General features: G+C 37.3%; 1 protein-coding gene across 2 annotated transcripts; it reads left to right on the forward strand.

Annotated features, from left to right (window-relative positions):
* The first annotated feature begins 291 nt into the window (after positions 1–291).
* SLC25A16 (solute carrier family 25 member 16) lies at positions 292–17,054 on the forward strand. Of its 2 annotated transcripts, none has more exons than XR_014317884.1 (9): positions 292–577; positions 913–1,005; positions 3,294–3,427; positions 5,183–5,246; positions 11,039–11,160; positions 11,677–11,743; positions 12,512–12,674; positions 13,222–13,608; positions 15,417–15,496. XR_014317884.1 is itself a non-coding variant. In XM_082764465.1 (9 exons), the coding sequence occupies exons 1-9, from the start codon at positions 478–480 to the stop codon at positions 15,571–15,573; spliced, it is 969 nt and encodes a 322-aa protein (XP_082620591.1). In that variant the 5' UTR covers positions 301–477; the 3' UTR covers positions 15,574–17,054. The 2 variants fall into 2 exon arrangements, 1 of the variants encoding a protein (XP_082620591.1); XM_082764465.1 differs by having other exon boundaries at positions 301–577; positions 13,540–13,608; positions 15,417–17,054.
* The last annotated feature ends 1,683 nt before the right edge of the window (positions 17,055–18,737 follow it).

Raw genomic sequence — 18,737 nt, forward strand, 5'->3', positions numbered from 1 at the left:
TTTCCTTGCAGCGTCTGCCTCCCTTTCTGATGCATTTCGAAACTTGAGCGTGGACGCACTCAACAACACGAAGCCACACTCGCAGACTGACGCTGTTCAAATATTCGTAGTGCGGCCGGTTCGAAGCGCTGGCCCAGCGGAGCACGGGGTACGAGTTGCACCTCGCGGGGCCGGCCGCGCTTCTGCTGTGCTGTGCTGTGCTGTGCTGTGCTGTGCTGTGCTGTGCTGTGCTGTGCTGTGCTGTGCTGTGCGGCGCTCTCCCCGGGCGGGACGCTGCCGGCTCTGACGCCATCGGCAGGCGCCGCAGCGCGGCCCGGCGGCCGGAGCCCGGCGCGGCGGCGGCCGCGGGGAGGGTGCAGGCGGCCCCGGCTCCTCCCCTGCACCGCAGCGGCGGCTGCTCCGCTCCGCTCCGCTCCGAGCCCAGCCGAGCCGAGCCGAGCCGAGCCGAGCCGCCGCCGGCCGTGCCCGCGCTGCCCCATGGCCTCCCCGGCGGCGGCGGGGCCCGGCGCTGCGCTGCCGGCCGGTGCGGGTGCGGCGCGGCGTGACTTCTACTGGCTGCGCTCCTTCATCGCCGGAGGTGGGTCCCGTGGCTCCGTCCGAGGGGTGCGAGGGGAGGGGAGGGGAGGGGAGGGGAGGGGAGAGGAGCCCTCCTTCGAGGGTGAAGGCTTCGCCCAGCGCTGCAGCTTCAGCGGGTGGCGGCCCTTGCCTGCAGCACGCAGTGAGATTAGGCTGTGAGGCTGCTGGGGTTTTGTGGCTTGCTTCTAGAGGATGTCCCCTAACTGGGGCCTTCTCGACTTCCTATGTAAGCTTCCTCTCTCCCACTCCGTTTGAAAATGCACTAGGAAATCCCTTATTTAACTGCTGACTTGAAGAACTTTGGCATCCCATGGCTTTTTTTCTCCTCTTGGAAAGGTGTCGCAGGATGTTGTGCCAAAACAACCACTGCACCACTGGATCGAGTAAAGATCTTGCTGCAAGCTCATAACCACCATTACAAACATCTCGGTAAGATGGCTGCTGCGTGTCTAATTCTGTTGTGAAATGCAACGTCTGTCATTTAGGTTTGTTGAGTTATTCAGTGATGAAATGGTGATAAAGGTGCTAATCAGACAGAAGGTCATTTCCGTTTGGCAGTCGCTGTGCTGTATATTGCAAGCATTTAAAAACGAAACCAACCAACCAAACCGCCCTTAAACAAGAGATGTTGAGCCTGTACAATTAAGTTGCAGCACTGGTTGACAAGTTAGAGATTGAGATGTCAGAATAATCCTCCATAAGGCGGAAGAGCTGGGGCTTGATCCTCTTCTTACTGAAGTCAGCAGGAGATTGGTAATCACAGGTTCAAAGCTTGGGATCATTTATGTAAGACCTGTCACTGCTGGTAACTGTTACTGTGTTTACTGCCAGTACCTGCCTGCAGGGCTTGTGGGAGTGGGCACTTTTCAGAGCTTGGTGATCCTCGCAGAGGGGCTGGTGATACCATCACAGTGATCGCTGAGTCCAGCCAGGCTCGTGCACTTATTCTCCCTGACAGCAGTGTGATTGATGCAAATTGAAAATAAAAGTGGGCTGGTGCTTTGCAAAAGGTGCTGGCGATCTGCGTTTGGCATCTGTGTTACATCATGGTGAGAGAGTCCTCTCAGAATTGTCAGCATGTTCAGAACCGTTCGCTGTGGGGCTGTAACAGTGCCCTCTTGTGCATAATGTTAGACATATTTTGTCATTTGGTCTTGAAATGCACGTCCTAACTTACGTCCAGAAATTCGGGTGTGTGTCCAGAAAAAAATAATCGAGTTAGTTAACATTACATGAAATGAAACTTCAAAACTTGTAACTTAAAGAATAATGATCATGTTTTCAAGGCTTGAAAAATAAATCTTGCAACAAAATTCAACAGATAAATATTAACTTTGATGTATGAAAAAGGAAAACACGAGGCATATGGCAGCTTGGTAATGCAATCACATAAGTACGCATTCAAATCTTCACTTTAACAACAGAAGGCTGAAATAATTGGTTTGACTAATATTTTAAATTATTACTTTGTACTGTGCCATAGTTGGCACTAGATAAGGCAGAATTAAGACTAGACATAGTTAAGTTTTGTATTCTTCCCCACTTAGAGTTAAATATGATTCTGATTGTTAGAAACGTGTCTGACTTGAATGCGTGTCCTTGTCACGTGTAGGCAAAAAAGATAATTATATGGATTGAATACCTGTATATCCAGTGGGTGGGTTCATCGCAGTCCTCACTAAATGTTTTTACTGTCCCTGCTCTGTGGAGTTCATGACAGCTGGATCTCAGAGCGTGTATTGAAAGAAATAAAAAACAGTAACTCAGCATTGCAGGGTAGAGAGAAATTCTAGTCATGGTGTAAATATTTTCTCAGAAGCACGTAGTAGGTGCAACCTCTTAAAAACAGATACACTATTGTATTCATAGAACCCCAGAAGCTAATTAACATTCGTTTAAATTTTAAATGGAAATTTATCATTTTTTTTCTGCCTTCAAGTAAGGTAGAGGTGGAAGCTTTTCTCAGGTTCACCTCTTCTTAAGTAGTTGCATGTGGAAATTGTTCAACTGTTATGGTTTATTCCTTTATTTAAAATAAAAAAAAATCAACTTGATAGTAGTTGTTTATAACTAATAATATACTTCTCCTAAAGCTGTTGGTTTTGCCCTAACTTTATGTGATCTTGCATTATTTACCACCCATCAAAAGGGAGTAGGATTGCTTCTTCTTTGAGACAGGAAGTGTAAAATGTTGAAGTAATGGGAGTCTTAAACTTGTTTACTTCATTTCCTCAGTAATGGCATTTAATCTCTAATTTAGCATGTGACAACAATAGGTTGTTTGCCCATTATTTTAGATTTGTTGTAAGGTTTTTTGTTGTTATTGTTAATTGACTTTTGAATTGACTGAAATGCAACTCAACAGGTTTATTTCCTTCAGTTGCTACTCTTAGCTTTTGTGGGTAGCTATTGTCATTTGCAGTAGGACTGGTGGCAGTCCAGGCAAGCATGAGGCTTGAAATATGTGAATGAAGAAGGAGATTCACTGAATATAGGAGGTGAGAAAGTTGGTAAAAACTTAACCTTAAACCTCTTCCTTCTGGCAATATTGTGGCATTAAAAGTGGGTTTTCCACTCTCCATAGTTAAAGGAGCAACATGGTTGGACTTTACTTCTATGCATACTGTCCTATTGTACTTGCTTGAAAGTTTTTTTTTTTTTTCTTTTTTTTTTTTCCCCAATGTAATTGTTGAATATCTCTTTTTGCATTGTGGCAGGAGTGTTTTCTACGTTGTGTGCTGTCCCCAAAAAGGAAGGTTACCTCGGGTTGTATAAAGGAAATGGGGCAATGATGATTAGAATCTTTCCATACGGAGCAATTCAATTTATGGCATTTGACCAATATAAAAAGGTAGTTGAATTTTTTTTCTCTTCTTTTATTTTTTTTTCTTTTTATCTGGCTGCAATGAATACAGATTTTTAAGTGATCAAAACTAACACTGAAACTTTTGTTTCTCACTGGTTAATCTGCACATCTTTCATAAGGTTGCTTAATTTTATCCAAATCTACCCATTAAAAATTTCTGAGCAACAGTGAAACTGTTTGCAGTGCTGCTTAAGGAAAAATTCCAAACAATTCTTGTTGCTTTGTATTATTGATTGTGTGTGTTTTTACGCGCGCACACACACACACACATATATATAAAGGTCATTAAAGTCTTCTGCTAGTTATTTTGCTAAAAATAGACCTTTGTGAAGAAAGTAGGAACAAAATACAAAATATAACCTTTTTATTCTTTATTATACTGCATTGGAGTTCTTAGTACCCGATGGATGGAATAACTTTAACTTGAAAATCTGTCTGGCTATATTACTCTTATGTTTGACCTGAGAAATGACTGTCAGTGTCAGGCTGTAGATAAAAATGACCTGGAAGAGAAGGTGCATATTTCAGGGGGCCTGTGTGATTTGTGTATTCCTTTCGACTCTCATGCATTTAGTCTTTCATAATAAATCTCCACAGCATGTTTTAGAAATCAGATGTTAGCAGGACTATGTTTTTAAGCTTATACATAGTGAAAAATACAATTTTACTGTTAGCAATGAGGAATTTCATAGTTGAAAGGTCAGATTTAGTACCCAGTGAAGTAAATTGCAGGATTTTCACTGAATACAGCAAGATTCAGATTGTGACTTCCCTCCCAGAAGAGGAAGTTTCAGAAGGCTCTCACAAAGAACTAACTGTAATGAGCTTCATATGTTCTTTTTTTGTGGTGTAATTGTAAATGCTGTTGATCAAAACACTATGCTTGTTTTATATTGTGTTGAACAAAAGAGCACATGCCATGCTTTATAATGAAATGATTTGTGAATCCACACATTTCAAGAAGCCATTTAACGTCATAGCAGTTTCTTTTATCTATTATTTGACGACAAACATTCAAGATAGTTTGGAGCAGTGTGTAAAAGGAGGGGGAAAAAATTCCATAGAAGGACCTCCACAGGAATAATAGAGGTCTTTAAAAGACGGTTAGATGTTGAACTTAGTGATATGGTTTAGTGGAGGACTTGTTAGTGTTAGGTCAGAGGTTGGACTCGATGATCTTCAGGTCTCTTCCAACCTAGACAACTCTGTGATTCTGTGAATATATGAAATAATCCCATGAATGATTCTTCGTAGGAAAAACTGCTTCTTAAAACTGCTCAGTTCTGTGACATAAGTCTGAAAATTGTTTTCTAACTTCCTTGAAGGACTTAATGTAATTTAGGAAGTTCTCGTTCAAATGTGTAACTTTCCAATTTTGCTCACTGTCCTTTGTACTCTGTCATGCGAAAGAGGTAGTATTCAGTTTGCCTTGTTTGAACTGGATTAAAGATAACTAAATAAACAATCTAGTGTCCAGAGTAAATAGTACAAATAAGTTCAACTAATCATTCTGCCTTGTGAGAAGTATTTTAATACTTGGGTGTTTTTAATAAGAAATTGGTACCAACATAAAATTTCAAAAAACTCCTTTATCAGTAATTAGTGGTCTGGTTTGAATTTGTAAGGTTGTAAACTTCTTATAAACAGCTACAGGGTTTGCATTAATGTGCCAGTAAATGGTGTGATGTATTTCCTTGTATTTTCTATATACAACTATTGTAAATGTTCCTTATTTTGTAGGTAATAAAGAAGCACCTTGGGATTTCAGGGCATGTGCATCGGTTAATGGCTGGATCCATGGCAGGTATGGTTTTGTACTTGGGTTTCAGCCATCCTTTTTGCTGAAAAGCTAGTATTTGATTAGAGGATGATTTAGTGTGTTCTCAGGTCAAACTGCTGCAAATTTGTATTAAGCAAAAATACATGTAAATGGTTATGGTAACAAATAGTTGCCTAGTTGAAAACTGTTTGACTAAGAGTATTCTTTAAAATATGTTTGTTCCAACACTGAATTCTGTGCTAGGCTGTAAAGCACAGGTTTTATGGTTTTCCTTACAGCTTCTGAATAATGAAAAATGCAATCTCATCAGGATGAAGAGTAAAGATGCAGGTTTTTGTAGAATTGGCTCATCAGCCTATCTGCCATTGCTACTAGGTTGAAAATAAGCCTGGAGAAATAGAGGGAAATGCAGCTGCTTAAATGGGTGGATTCTTTGGATTTCCCAGAAATGTTTATATGTTCAACATGCAGTGTAGGATTGTCATAATACCCTTACAGCATATATGTGAACATTAAAAATAATTAGCTATCAATTAGTGCAATGACAGTAGGAAAAATAACCACTTATAATTGCCAGTACATTATATGGTTATACTAGTCCTTTTTTCTTTTGCTGGTCATTCAGCCAAAGGTAGCTAAGAAAAAAACAGGGGAAGGTAAGTAATAGATTTTTAATCGAGGTGTTTTTTCATGTGTGTTTTTACATTGTAAAAGAGGCTTAATACAGTCTATTGACAGTCCTTAACTAGTTGCAATGTATTCATATGTAGTTATGTAGTTTCTGTTTTTTTTTTTTTTTTTTTTTTTTTGAAAAAAGGATGAGTTATGCTAACTCCAGTTAAACTAGGAAGACTATATGAAAGTATTTTGGTTTTGCATGCCATCTGAGAAAAGGGAAAGATACGTTCCAGAACTTGTCTGGCTTTTTGTGTAAAAGAAGTGGAAAAAATACATACATATATATATATATATATATATATATATTTTCTGGCTTTAACTGCATTAAAAATATTTTTCCCCCAAGTTCTTTATTGTTATTTTTTCAGGAGTCTTGTGAGAGACCAGGGACCTGATTTTTGAGACACTGTAAAAAACTTTGAATAATCGGTTAACTGTCAGTGTTGGACATGCTGAAATTCCTTGTGTAGATAAATTAATAGCATCTGACATAGTTTTAAGCACCCTTGGGGTTAAATGTTTTGTGTAGTTAGAGTAACAGAAATATGATGAATACATGTATACAGAGGATATATCTGGAAGCCCTGATCAAATGAAATGCTTGGCGTGGTGCATTTAAGTACAATATCCTCAATAGTCTGGTATTGAGAACCCCAAAACTGAGTAGATGAGCTGGACTTAGGTGTGCAGTGAAATGAATATCACACACAAGTACGGTAGTAGTGTGACATTTGGGGAGTTCTAATATTTGTTTATTAGGTTGCATTAATATTAGATAAGAGGGGAGGGTTTGTATTGAGCGTGCCAAGAAGATACGTGGAGGAAGGAGGCACAAAGTCTGGAGCGTTAGAAGTTCTCTAGAATTGCAAACAAAAAGAGAGAAGACTCTTAAAAGCAACTGGCAACATTTCTGGCTTTAACTCCCATGGCTTAGTCTCTTCCTGGCACCAGCAAAGGGGTATAATCCTCTTTTTTTCGACGTTTAAATGACTGAAAGAGACAGTGAGCTGCACACACCTCAATGTTGATGGAGAGGGGTCTTCACAGTTTCCTAGAACATAGTGTTATGCAGTTGAAAATGGCTAGCCCTTGGTTCCTATTCCTTTTTGCCCCTTCTGTGCCATCAGACCACACAGCTGTCTGCATTCACTTTAGTGTGTGGTACAGATACTTAAATCTTGCTTATGTCCGTGTTTCCAACATTACTAACAGTCAACAGACCTGAAATCAGCTTCAAAACGGTGGGAAACTTTTGAGTAGCTTTTGTAACTGATAAACGGGATCAAAGGCATATCCACAGGGAAAAGCAAGGCAATGAGGATGGGGGCAGTGGAGTGAGAGAAAAGAAAAACCTATTGTAATGCATGTATTTAAGGAGGTTGAGTTAAAGTTACTGTGGAAACTTCAACTCTGAATTTCCTGGGCCTTGTGTGATTCAAATTTCAGCTGTAACACCTCATTAACAGATAAATGGCTTATAACTTTTTTTTTTTTTTTTTTTTTTTTTTTAGAAAAGACAGAACTGGGGAGAGGATTGAGAAATCATAGATGTTAGTGGGGTTTAGGAAACAAAATAACACCTGTATTACAGAAAGACTTTGCAAATCTAAATATTTTTCATTTTTCTTACTGACAAATCTGACTTGAAACAGAAATGCATATTTCTTCCCCTGCCCTTGATTAACTCAAAAAAAAAAAAAAAAAAAAAAAAAGGTGCTGAAATAGACTGGATGTTAACAGAATAAACTTAAGTTCTGTGAAACTAACAGAGAAAGAAAGCATGGTGGTGATTTGTTTGTTTTTACTAAAAGTGGTTGGAAAACAGTGTGGGGTAGGAGGCTACTGCTATCTCAATTTTAAATAGCATCTAACTAACAGTTATCTAATTGAGTCAACATTTAAAAAGAATAAATGCTGTTTACTTCTTCAGGTGCCATTTAGAAAGAAATACAATTATGTATTAAAGGCCTAGACATACTAAGACTTGTAAATTATCCAGTTCTTTAACCAGTCTGATGCCTGTTCTTTGTCATCAGCCGTGTCTCTATTTGTATAGTTCCCAAAGCTTGTTTTTTTTTTTTTTTTTTTTTTTTTGTTTGTTTGTTTGTTTGTTTGTTTGTTTTCAGAAGACACCTCCTTGATAAATTAATCTATTTATGCTAGTGAAGGAGTATATTTCCTTGCAGGCAGTGACTTGTGTGTATTGTCTTCCAGAATGTATCTCTGAATAACCTGGCAGCACTAATTTAGTCTCCGTAGTTTTTGATGTAGTACAAATTGCATGATGTAGAAATCAGATAAAATACGTACATCAAGTATGTTTGCAGTACCTGTTCTTTGTAAACGTATTTCACTTTTTTCTTGCTTTAGATAAGTTTAGTTTTGATTTTCAGAGAAAGAAAATGACTAAGAATGGAGGAATAGTAGGGAAATCGGGAGATAGTTCAATACCTATTCAGCTAAACTCATTGTCAACTTTGAAAGCTTGGGTGGCCTAATTCTTGTGCTTTGTTTACGCTGAGTCCCAGTAAAAGTCTGTGTAACCCAGTATCTTGTCCCCAAGAGCAGTCAGAGGTGCTTGAAGAAAAATTAATAAGTGAGAAATGATCTTTCCCTGACAATTCCTTGACTTCAGCGGGGTAGGTACTTTTGAGTCAGCATTTGCATTGAAAGAGTTGCTGTATTTGAAGAAGTGGTACCTTACAGGAGGGAGGAACTACATCTGTCTTATTACAATTATTTCAGATAAGATGCTGGGATTTGCCATAGGTATCTCTGAACTGGGGAGAGACTTCCAGTTCTGTCCTGTTAAACCAACCATAGCGGAGATTTCTGTCTCGTCTTTTTCAACTAACTTAACTTCCTCAAGTAGGGGAATCAGCCTTAAGGTGTTGTGGTCCATCTTCTAATAACTCACAGCATTTAGGGAGTAGAGATGAGATTAATATTCGTGTTGATTTCCTCAAAATGGCTTTCAGTGTCCCAAAGCTGGCCACCATTCCTCCCAGAAAAGATAGTGTCTCTTCTGACAGAGAAAATCTTGATCCTTCTCCAATATACATTTTGCTCATATGAACAGTAAGCAGTAACAAGCGTCTCCAAGTTCCTTCAGGAAAGCACATTTTGTGGTTTTATCATCCATTAATGTTGGACATCTTTTTTTTTTTTTTTTTTTTTTTCTTTTTTTTTTTTCTGTTTCCAGAATTCATGGCTAGAGGATTTTAAGATAAAGTCAAAAATGGGTCCTATTTAAAACCATATTACATAGTTTCTTTCAGTCCCCTCTGATTTTTTTTTTTCTTGAATTGTGCTGGTTTTGGACTTGTCGACTACTTACTTCATTCATCAAACTTTGGGTTGGTCTGTTTGCTAGTCTTGGTACAGAGGATAGTCCTGGGTACTTAGTACATGAGTGGAATGAGAATGGAGATAAGTTTGTCCATGTTCTGTATTATGATAACTTTCCTGTGAACTCTAAAGCTCCGTAAAAGTTTTGCTCTTTTTCCCCCCCTTTTTTGAAACTGCTTGAATTCATCCATTTTACAATGTTTCTGGACATCTTGGGCAATCCATTAGGAAAAGGCTGCAGTCTGAGGAATTGCATTTAATAATGTAGGTCAGTGGAAACAGTTCTAAAATTGCTTTGGTGTTATAGAGCTTCCAACTTTTGAACCCTAGGGGTGAGACTGCATCAAAAATCAACGACAGATGTCTGCTTTTTGTTCAGAGGAATAGTCCAGAATGTCTGCAAGAGGTGTTTTTCTCTTCTAAAACAAAAGCTCCAGGAAAGACACAAACTTTGCTCTCAGTTGACAGCTGACCAGTGTCAGCTTTTTGGGTAGCCTTCTCATGCTGTTATTTTTTTTTTTGTCCATTCCCATCTAACATGGATATTTTATGTCAAATAATTCAGTTAACTGAAGTTGATTTTTGTCTCTGCAGACATAAGTTATGGAGATCTTTGCTGGAACTGTTTGGATTTGCTTGTTTCACTTTTGTCTCTTCCCTCTTGTGGCTTTCTCTTCCTCTTATGGAAGAGGGAGAAAATGATGCACCTACAAAAGAGATATCAGTAACAGAGTACTAAAACTTAGGAGGAACTGGCGATTTCCAGCCAGTGTTCCAAAGTGTGCCCGTTTTCTGTAGGATCAATTTTAAGGCTGATCTTTAGATAAAGAAAAGCGGTTGCTAGGAAGCAGAATAGGCTTTTGCTTTCTTCTTTTCCCAGCATGTATTTTTTCTCAAGAGCCAGTGGTACAACCCCAGAAAATAATCTGGTGAGTAAGCAGGTTTTAGCAAGCAGTTTTAACCACCTGCTCCAAATAATTTGTCAGAAACTGAGTGGTTTACCTCAAAGACTCATGGTAGAAAGGAATTTGTTATTCAGGTAACTGTTATTGAAGTTATTATTTGTACAGAAGGTCTGTTTCCAAAATGACAAGTTGGTCAGTTATCTACACAGTTTTGAGGTAGGATTCATCCAGTTAGGAGCTAAGATTTTTTTCTTTGTAACATCTTGTTAAGTATAGGAATAGCTTTTTTGGTCAAAGTTTTAAAACCGAAGTGCTGGTATAACAGGAACTATAAAAATGCAGTAATGCAACGCAGTTCAGTGCTCTTCATTAGTAGGCTCCTGACTTCATTTTAAATGTCATTAGAATATGTTCAGTATTTTCAGATGCAGTAGGTAAATGCATGTATCTACATGCAGTAATCACACTTGAATTCTGGCAACTTTTCGGTAATAAAACATGTAAATGGTGCTATTTATTACGTAACATAGGATTGGATTTTGTGGTTGCAGTCCAGTAAAGGCCAAGGCACTTGATTAAGTTGATGCTTATGAGCCACGGTGAAGATCGCTTATGTGAATACAGTTAGGCCTGTAAATCTTTGGAGAATCAAGGTGGATGTGTGCAGCTTCAGTGAACATTGAGTATAAACATAAATTCCTTTTGTGCTGCTGAGGTTGCTATTTGCTGATTAGAAGTGATTTTTAAGTGCTTCTTTAACAAAATAATTTGTATATGCTATTATATTCACTGCTACAAACAAATTATAATTTTCAAAATAATCCTAGATCCAGATAAGGTGTAGGTGAGTTTTGTTTGCTTGTTTTGTTTTTGTTTTTAATAAAGGTATTACAGCAGTGATTTGTACTTACCCTCTTGATATGGTTAGAGTTCGTCTGGCATTCCAAGTAAAAGGGGAACACAAGTACATGGGAATTATCCATGCATTCAAGATGATTTACACAAAGGTATTTTTTCTTTTAATCTTCAGTCCTGTCAAAGCAAAATATGCTCCTTAAATAATGTTGCACTGCATTGAAGTAGTGAACTGGTGGAAAATAACATGAGTTCATTGTGTGCACCTTGAACTTCTTAATGTAAAAAAATTATCTGGATGCTTCCTTCTACTTTGGCTGCTAAGATGTAGCTAAGGCTTGTGTAAGTGGGAGGTAAAAACAAACAGGGAGAGAAGATGGTTTTCAAGAACATATAGTAACGATTCCAAAAATCTGGGGAGGGATATGTATAATGCAGAAATGTCTCCTAGGTTATGATGTTGGATATAGATACTTATTCATTTTGCCTTCTTTATTTATGGAGCCAGCAGTTGTCCCCTCAATTCTTCAGGCACAAGAAACAGCACCTGCTGTTAGCTCCTTGTTGCTAGTCAGATTGCTGTTGTGCAAATCTGTATGAACAGATGTGTAGCTTAAGACATTTATTGTATTTCTTGCCACAAACGTCCGTGTATTTTTCTTTCAAAGGAAGGTGGTTTTAGTGGGTTCTACAGAGGGCTGATGCCAACTGTTGTAGGAATGGCTCCGTACGCTGGTAAGTTAAAAACAGAACACAGCAATCCTTCAGCATTTTTGCGTGCTGCTAAATTTGCTTGATATGCTCACACAGCTACTTAATCAGCTTCTGTTAAAATCAAGGATTTTGTGTTTTACTGAATGGAGAGGGGAGGCCACTGGAAGCATTTGTTGTTCTTTACCTAAATTGATCAATGTGTGTTAAAGCATCCTCAGCAGGCAAAGCCTGGCTTTCTGGAGACTTGAAGTTGAGAGGGAAAGAGGCAAAGTAGTTGTTCTCTTTCTCTTCTGCTTCCCAGTCTTGTCATAAGAAAGCGTGTAGGTTCTCTCTCAAACAGGTAAATCCACGAGAGGGCAGAGGTGGAGGCTTAGAGGCTCTCTGTTGGCTCCATCTCCTGGTGACTTCTGTAAAAATGCTTGGCCAACCTAAGTAGGTGGCATGAGATGGAGGAACAGCAGAACTATCTACCTAAACTACACTCACCTCTAGATGAGAAGTGTTTTCCAGTTAAATACATCTTAGGGGGTTACTCTTAGCAGCAATTCAGTAATTTAAAATCTGTGGTCTAGCTTATTTAAAGCATTCTTTTAACATTAATTATAAACGTTAATTTGGACAAACTTAAAGTATTATTTGTCAATTCTATTTCTTTCTGCTTAAGAAAACTTCTGATAGGATTGGAAAATAGCTTAATTTTGTAATTGCAGCCTTTTGTTTAAGATGATGATACATACATCAAATACTTTGCTCTTTTGTGAAAGTACATAAAATTAAATTTCCTTTTAGGTTTTTCATTTTTTACCTTTGGTACCTTAAAGAGCATTGGACTTGCTCAAGCACCTAACTTGCTTGGACGGCCTTCCTTAGATAATCCCGATGTCTTAGTTTTGAAAACACATGTAAATCTGCTGTGTGGTGGCATAGCTGGAGCAATAGCTCAGACGATATCGTAAGTTTGGGTATTGTTTTTTTGCTATATAGCTGTTTGTACTAGAAAAAGTGTTTTATATGAGAATGACTTTTTCACGAGTCTAGTTGTTAGTAAGGGTTTTTAATCAGACACGCTGCAATTATATTGCTTCACTTAGTAAACATCTATTTAATTCTCAGGGGGGTTAAAGATAAATGCATTGAGTCAATTAAATTCAGATAAAACTAAAATCAGCTGGAATCTTGTGCAGTAAACTAAAATCTGGAGTGGGAACATCATTTGCAGAATTTTATTATTCCAATTTACTTCTAAAATTATGTAACCTGCAAGTCTATAGAATCTACAATAACTTAGACTTTTCTTTTGTTGTTTGGCATTACCTTATTGTTACTTTGCCTCTTTTCTTCCATTCTCATGCTGTCCTTGTTATATTTTCTTTTGGCCATAAACCAAGTGAATTTGAAAGACTTGTGTGGCATCGATTTTTCACTAAATCACTGCATTAGAAATGTCACAAATACATTTTCTATTAATCTTTAAACTGTTAATTTTATTTTTGATTCAGGTGTCTTCTCCCTCCAGCGTTTTACAGACTGTTTTATATTCTCATCTGATCTTCATGTGTCTTCCTTACTCATGCCAAATGGAATACCTTAAGGGATCTGATTTGCTGGTTTTGATTGTATAGGGAAGTCTCCCTTTTTGGAGAACTTTCAGCTGTGTTGAGAATCTAAGCCGGATTCCTGACTCACTGAAAAGGGAGCTTGGAAGTTGCACGTGGACTTCTGTATTCTTTTTTTTGTTTAAAAAAACAAACAACACAATATTCTCATGTAGTCATCACACATCTGGTTGAACTGCTGTTCAAATATCTCCTCTATAGATATCCTCTTGATGTAACTCGTAGGCGAATGCAGTTAGGAGCGGTTCTTCCAGATTCTGACAAGTGCCTGTAAGTATTTCCTTTTCACCTTCGGGAACTGAGTTCCAAGATGTCTGAGCAATGTTAAATTCTTAGTTTAAAAGTTTTTTTTTTTTTTTTTTTTAATGAGTTATTGGAGTGTTGATTTCATTATGCTTTTAATCAAATATGTTGTTTCCACACAGTTGGGCAAAAGCTGAGTTAAAAAAATAAAAATCACATGCACTTTATGTTTTTACTAATACTGTGTTTGTATGAATAGGTATATATTTCATATTTTAACTCAACTAACTCATCCTTAGTATCCGTAGGATCCCTGAGAGACTGCCTGCTTCTCCTGAAATGAGATGTCTCAAGGCATTTCTTTAACGGTGCAGAATCTGTTCCAAAAGTTGATGTTAAATAATATTATTCTATTTGACCTGCTTTATTGACTTCACTTACAGTAATGTCACATGCACTGATTGTAGTTGGGCTTCCTGCAGGTTTTTTAGTCATATGCTTCAGTCCAGTAGGGGTGGAAGTACCATAATATCCTTCAAATCACAGTATTAAGTCAGTTGTCATCTTGAAAAACATTCTGAGTTTCAAATTCCTGTAAACAATTTAAACTTCAGGAAAGTTTTATCTTGGCTACTTCACATTTTGTGGAACTGTGTGTATCTGAGTCCAGTGCGAGCCACCTGCATGGTGAGTTTGATCTTACAAGCAGTAGTCTCAGTGAGCTTTCATAAATACCTTAGATGTTGCTCACTGTGGAAGTTGCTGTTCTGTTTTTCATTAACAGCGCAAGTTTTGTTTTGTTTTGTTTTGTTTTCCTTGATTATTTTCACTCCAGATACTTTTAAAATAAAAATGTGTTACTTGTCCTTAGGCTTTTGCTTCCTGTGTTTGTGAGAATTAATGCTTTTACAATTGGGCTTCCCAGTTTTAACAATTCCGTTTTGACTGTGTTTGGGGAGAGCTGTACCTTGATGTATAGTAGACAAATGTTTTTAGCTTACAAGAGGATAAAACAAGAAACTTACTGAAATTCTGAGGCACACTGCAGATATTCTCAAAGAGTAATGTCTTTAATATCTTGGAGGGCTGAGCACCTTACAGGTTTTTACTCAAGGGCTTTGCATTGTAATGTCTTTGCTCCGTTTCAATATAGCTATGTGAGGAAAATCTTTTGCCTTGCATACCTTCTGCAAATTCTGCTTCTAATAAGGTCAAACGGTATAATTAACGTGCATTAATATCTCTCTGATGAGAGAAAAGAGGCCTTTGCTTGGGGTGAGGAGGCTACACACATGCAAGATGTAGAAATCATGGCTAACCAAGCTTTATGTGCGGAACTTTAGGAAGACAGCTATGATCCTGTGCTCAAAAAAAAAAGGGAATGGAATGCAAAACCTAAATACTGATCTTTCATACCAGAGGTGTGCATTGGGCAAAGTATATTGTTTTTGTTACTCTGTATTTACATTGATAAGACAGAAATGGTGCTTCTTAACTGCCTCCTGCCAGATAGAAAGTGTGTGGCCATTCTGGTGTAAAATTTCTTACTACGTCTGTTAGGGCAGATCATTTTCAGACTGAAGTGTCTTGAGACGGGATTACACTGTTCTCTTTCTGATTTCCAGCCTTTGTGTGCAAATGTCTTGCTCCAGCTCAGACTGTCTTCTGAGTCCTGAAAGGACTGTCATATTCTGCTTTATGGAGTCATTCTTTTATTTTTATTTTTAAACATAGATCTCTTAGGAATCAAGTAAAAGAAGTGTTTTGTGTTTAAGAAAGTGATTTGACTGTTAAATGCATTTATTCAATAATGATTCAAGTTCTTATTTTTCCAGTACAATGGTGCAGACACTGAAATATGTCTATCAACAACATGGAATACGAAGAGGATTATACCGTGGTCTATCGCTGAATTATATTCGTTGCATTCCTTCCCAGGCAGTGGCTTTTACCACGTATGAACTTATGAAACAATTCTTGCACCTCAACTAAATTTTTTGAAGCTTTAAGATAAAATTACACTATCAGTCCTCAAGTGATATTGGTGAATAAATTACTTGAAGTTAAATATGTGATACTGTGGAGCTGCTGTTGTACGACAACTTAATTTTATTTGCCAAAATGTAGTTAATTTTCTGGATTAAAACCAGGAGACAGATCATAACAAGTATTAGTTAGCTATAAACATTTTTTGCACTTGATCTTGTAGCCTTTATTAGATTAATGTTAAGAATTACACAGTTTTAAAATTACACCCACATTTTATACGGGTTTCAAGCTGTTAGCTATCTAGCTTTATCACCATTCCAGGAGTTATATACATGATTGTATTGCTTTTTAAGCTAATAGTTAGACATCTGTTCTTCTTTAAAATTTAATTTGATTAAACTAATTTGAATAAAATGTAATGTGTTTTTTATATTCAACTATTTGCCAGCTCTGCGGAAGCTAAACTCAGTAGACCACAACTTTACAATCTTTTCTTTTTTTTTCCTTTTGTACAAATTTTCTGTATAATAAGAACAATGCACATATCTTCAGATGGGTACATATGGAAGTCCTTTCAGACATTTCAATAAATTATGACACAAAGTATTGAACATTATTTGTAATCTTGCAATTCGGAAAGCAGTTTAGTTTCATGCATTCTATTCTGAAAAGAAAATGCTCTATCTACATAAAGAAAAGCAGGTGGAACTTGTACAGTGACAAGCGCTAGAAAAGATCTCCTTAGGGCAGTTAGTATGGGCCTAATTTCGCAACGCATAATGAACCTTTTCTGTGGAGCTTAATGTTCTCAATTTAGTTTATTGAAGGCTGTAAGTATATTATCTACTTGACAGTACTGGCTTTTGTAAACAGGTTTGTCCCTACCTTAAAACATGGTGACAAACAAGAGTGCATGCTGCTGCATTTACTTATTTGGGCATCTGGACCATATTCAACCTCTTGGGGAGAATGTGAGGAGGAGTAAATGAAGGTTGTATTGGGAATCTGTAGATGTGTGTATGTATTGTTTCTAAAGTATGATATGCAATAGACTTACATTTTTCTCCTACTACAATTCCTTTTGTAGACGGAATTGTTTTCCACATTTGTTAATACACAATCTGCATTGGTACTTTTGATTTTATTCACTTGATTCAGGAAACTGTAAAACATTTGCTTTAAGTGATGTAAATTATTTATTTATTGTAAATATTTTAGCAGTGTCCTTTAAGAATTGGTATTGGTTTTGTTAAATGAACTGGTTGATGATACCATGAATTTGCTTAATTTTGACAAATTTGACAAGCTGGATTTTGAGTTATATATCCCAAACCAACTTTTATGGCTCATTTTTTTTTCCAGTTTCTTAAAAGTATGTATTTCTTTGATATTTAACAATATAGTTATGGACAGAGAAGAAGATGTATTTGAATTTATTTTATTAAAATTTTTGAAGTAATATCTGTGTGATTTGTGTGTTGTAGCAAAAAAAAAAAAAAAAAAAAAATTTATGAAATTACCTGAATGTTTCTCCTTGTAGTTAAACCTGCTTAAAATTGTCATTCTTAATTAAAAGAGACAACAATTAAGATTTTTGGTCTGATTTTTAGTTTGACTTGCAGGAAAACAATATTGCAGTGAATTTTTATTTCTAAAAGACCTTACAGGAGAGTTAAATCCATTGTGTGTGTGTATTATGAAAAATGTGCCTTTTTTTTTCCTGTATTGTTTTACTGTGTGAGCAAAATAGCTGTTTTGTTTGTCAGTGCTCAGACTCAGGTGACAGCCCTTTTCCAGGTTAATAGTGCAGTGTTTAAAGAGTTTTACATCTTAACTCTAGTTAAAAGAAGGGAGCTGAGGAACTTGAATAGATTTGCATTTGTCATGAAGAATTGAGCAGCTATGCAAAAGTTATTATAAATTGGTGTGTGAGTGAGTGTGTTGATTCATTCTTGATTTAATTGCTTCCAAATCATTTTTAAAGGCTTTCTGAATGTGGAGATGTGTTAGAAAATATTTTTGACAGTGCCAAGATTTAGTTTTTCTGTTTATTTGGTGGTATAGATAGTTATTCCAAATGACAACTTTATTGAATGAAGAGGCCTCAGTATCTTTTTTTAACCACGTTTCCTTAAAATTCTAATCATAATAGTCTCATAACTGCTAGTGCTACCCACTGAAGTACTTACCTTCTATGAAGAATTGGTTATGTAATCTTGGATAATACTTTTAAAACTCTGTTAACTAAGCTATTTCAGATATTCTTTGACATAAAAGTAGGAAAAGAAGCCTCAACATTTTAGGACTCCTTCAGGTCAACATCACATGCAGGTTTATCCATAGTAGTTCCCGAAAATCGCAGTCAGAGTGTTTTCAGTGATCAAACACTATCTTTAAAATAAACCCTATACTTCAACTCTGTTTTCTTATATTGGAAATTTCTGCCTGCTGTAACTAAGGCATTTTTACAGGAATGATGGTAACATTTGCAGTCGTTAGTTTGGAACAGGAAAGTTTGCATGTATTTGAATCTTCTTTTTACACTGATAATTTTCAATATCTCTTTGCATTGTTTATTCTCTAGTGTATGTGAAAGGGAGAAGCAACATAAAAGAATCTCCAGAACCCAAGGCTATCAAACGTACAAAGTAAAAATTGCTGTGAAAGTAATGTTTTAATACCAAGTGTGCCTGTGCATTTAATAGTATGGCCATATTAACTATTCAGATAGCTTCTATTAGTGGCTGTGCACTTGAAAGCTATATAATGTAGTCTTTTCCATGTATGTCAGGGCTATCCCAAAGAACAGGCACTCACTTGAGTACAGTCTTACCTTGCAAAATTCAAGCTTGGATTCTCCTGCTAGGATGCCTTACCACTTGCCAAATCTGTCTTTGAAGGACTGGAGGGCAATACTGTTTCCCAGTGTTCGGCTACATTGAAGAGAGGGAAGACCAAATTGCAATTACATCGCTTTTATGACATTTTAATGACAGAATGCTCATATTGATATGTCAAGAGTAGATCTAATACCTGTGTCCTTCAGTTCTAGCGGTCTTCTGACCAAAAAAAAAAAGTCTGTATGTCAGTGACTCCGGTGCCACCTCAGAGACCTTCGGTGTGGCTGCCCGCCCAGTAGCGACCGGTACTGGGAGGTTGTTCTCACA

Source organism: Aythya marila (genome assembly GCF_965140915.1).
Source record: "Aythya marila genome assembly, chromosome: 7".
Lineage (NCBI taxonomy): Eukaryota > Metazoa > Chordata > Aves > Anseriformes > Anatidae > Aythya > Aythya marila.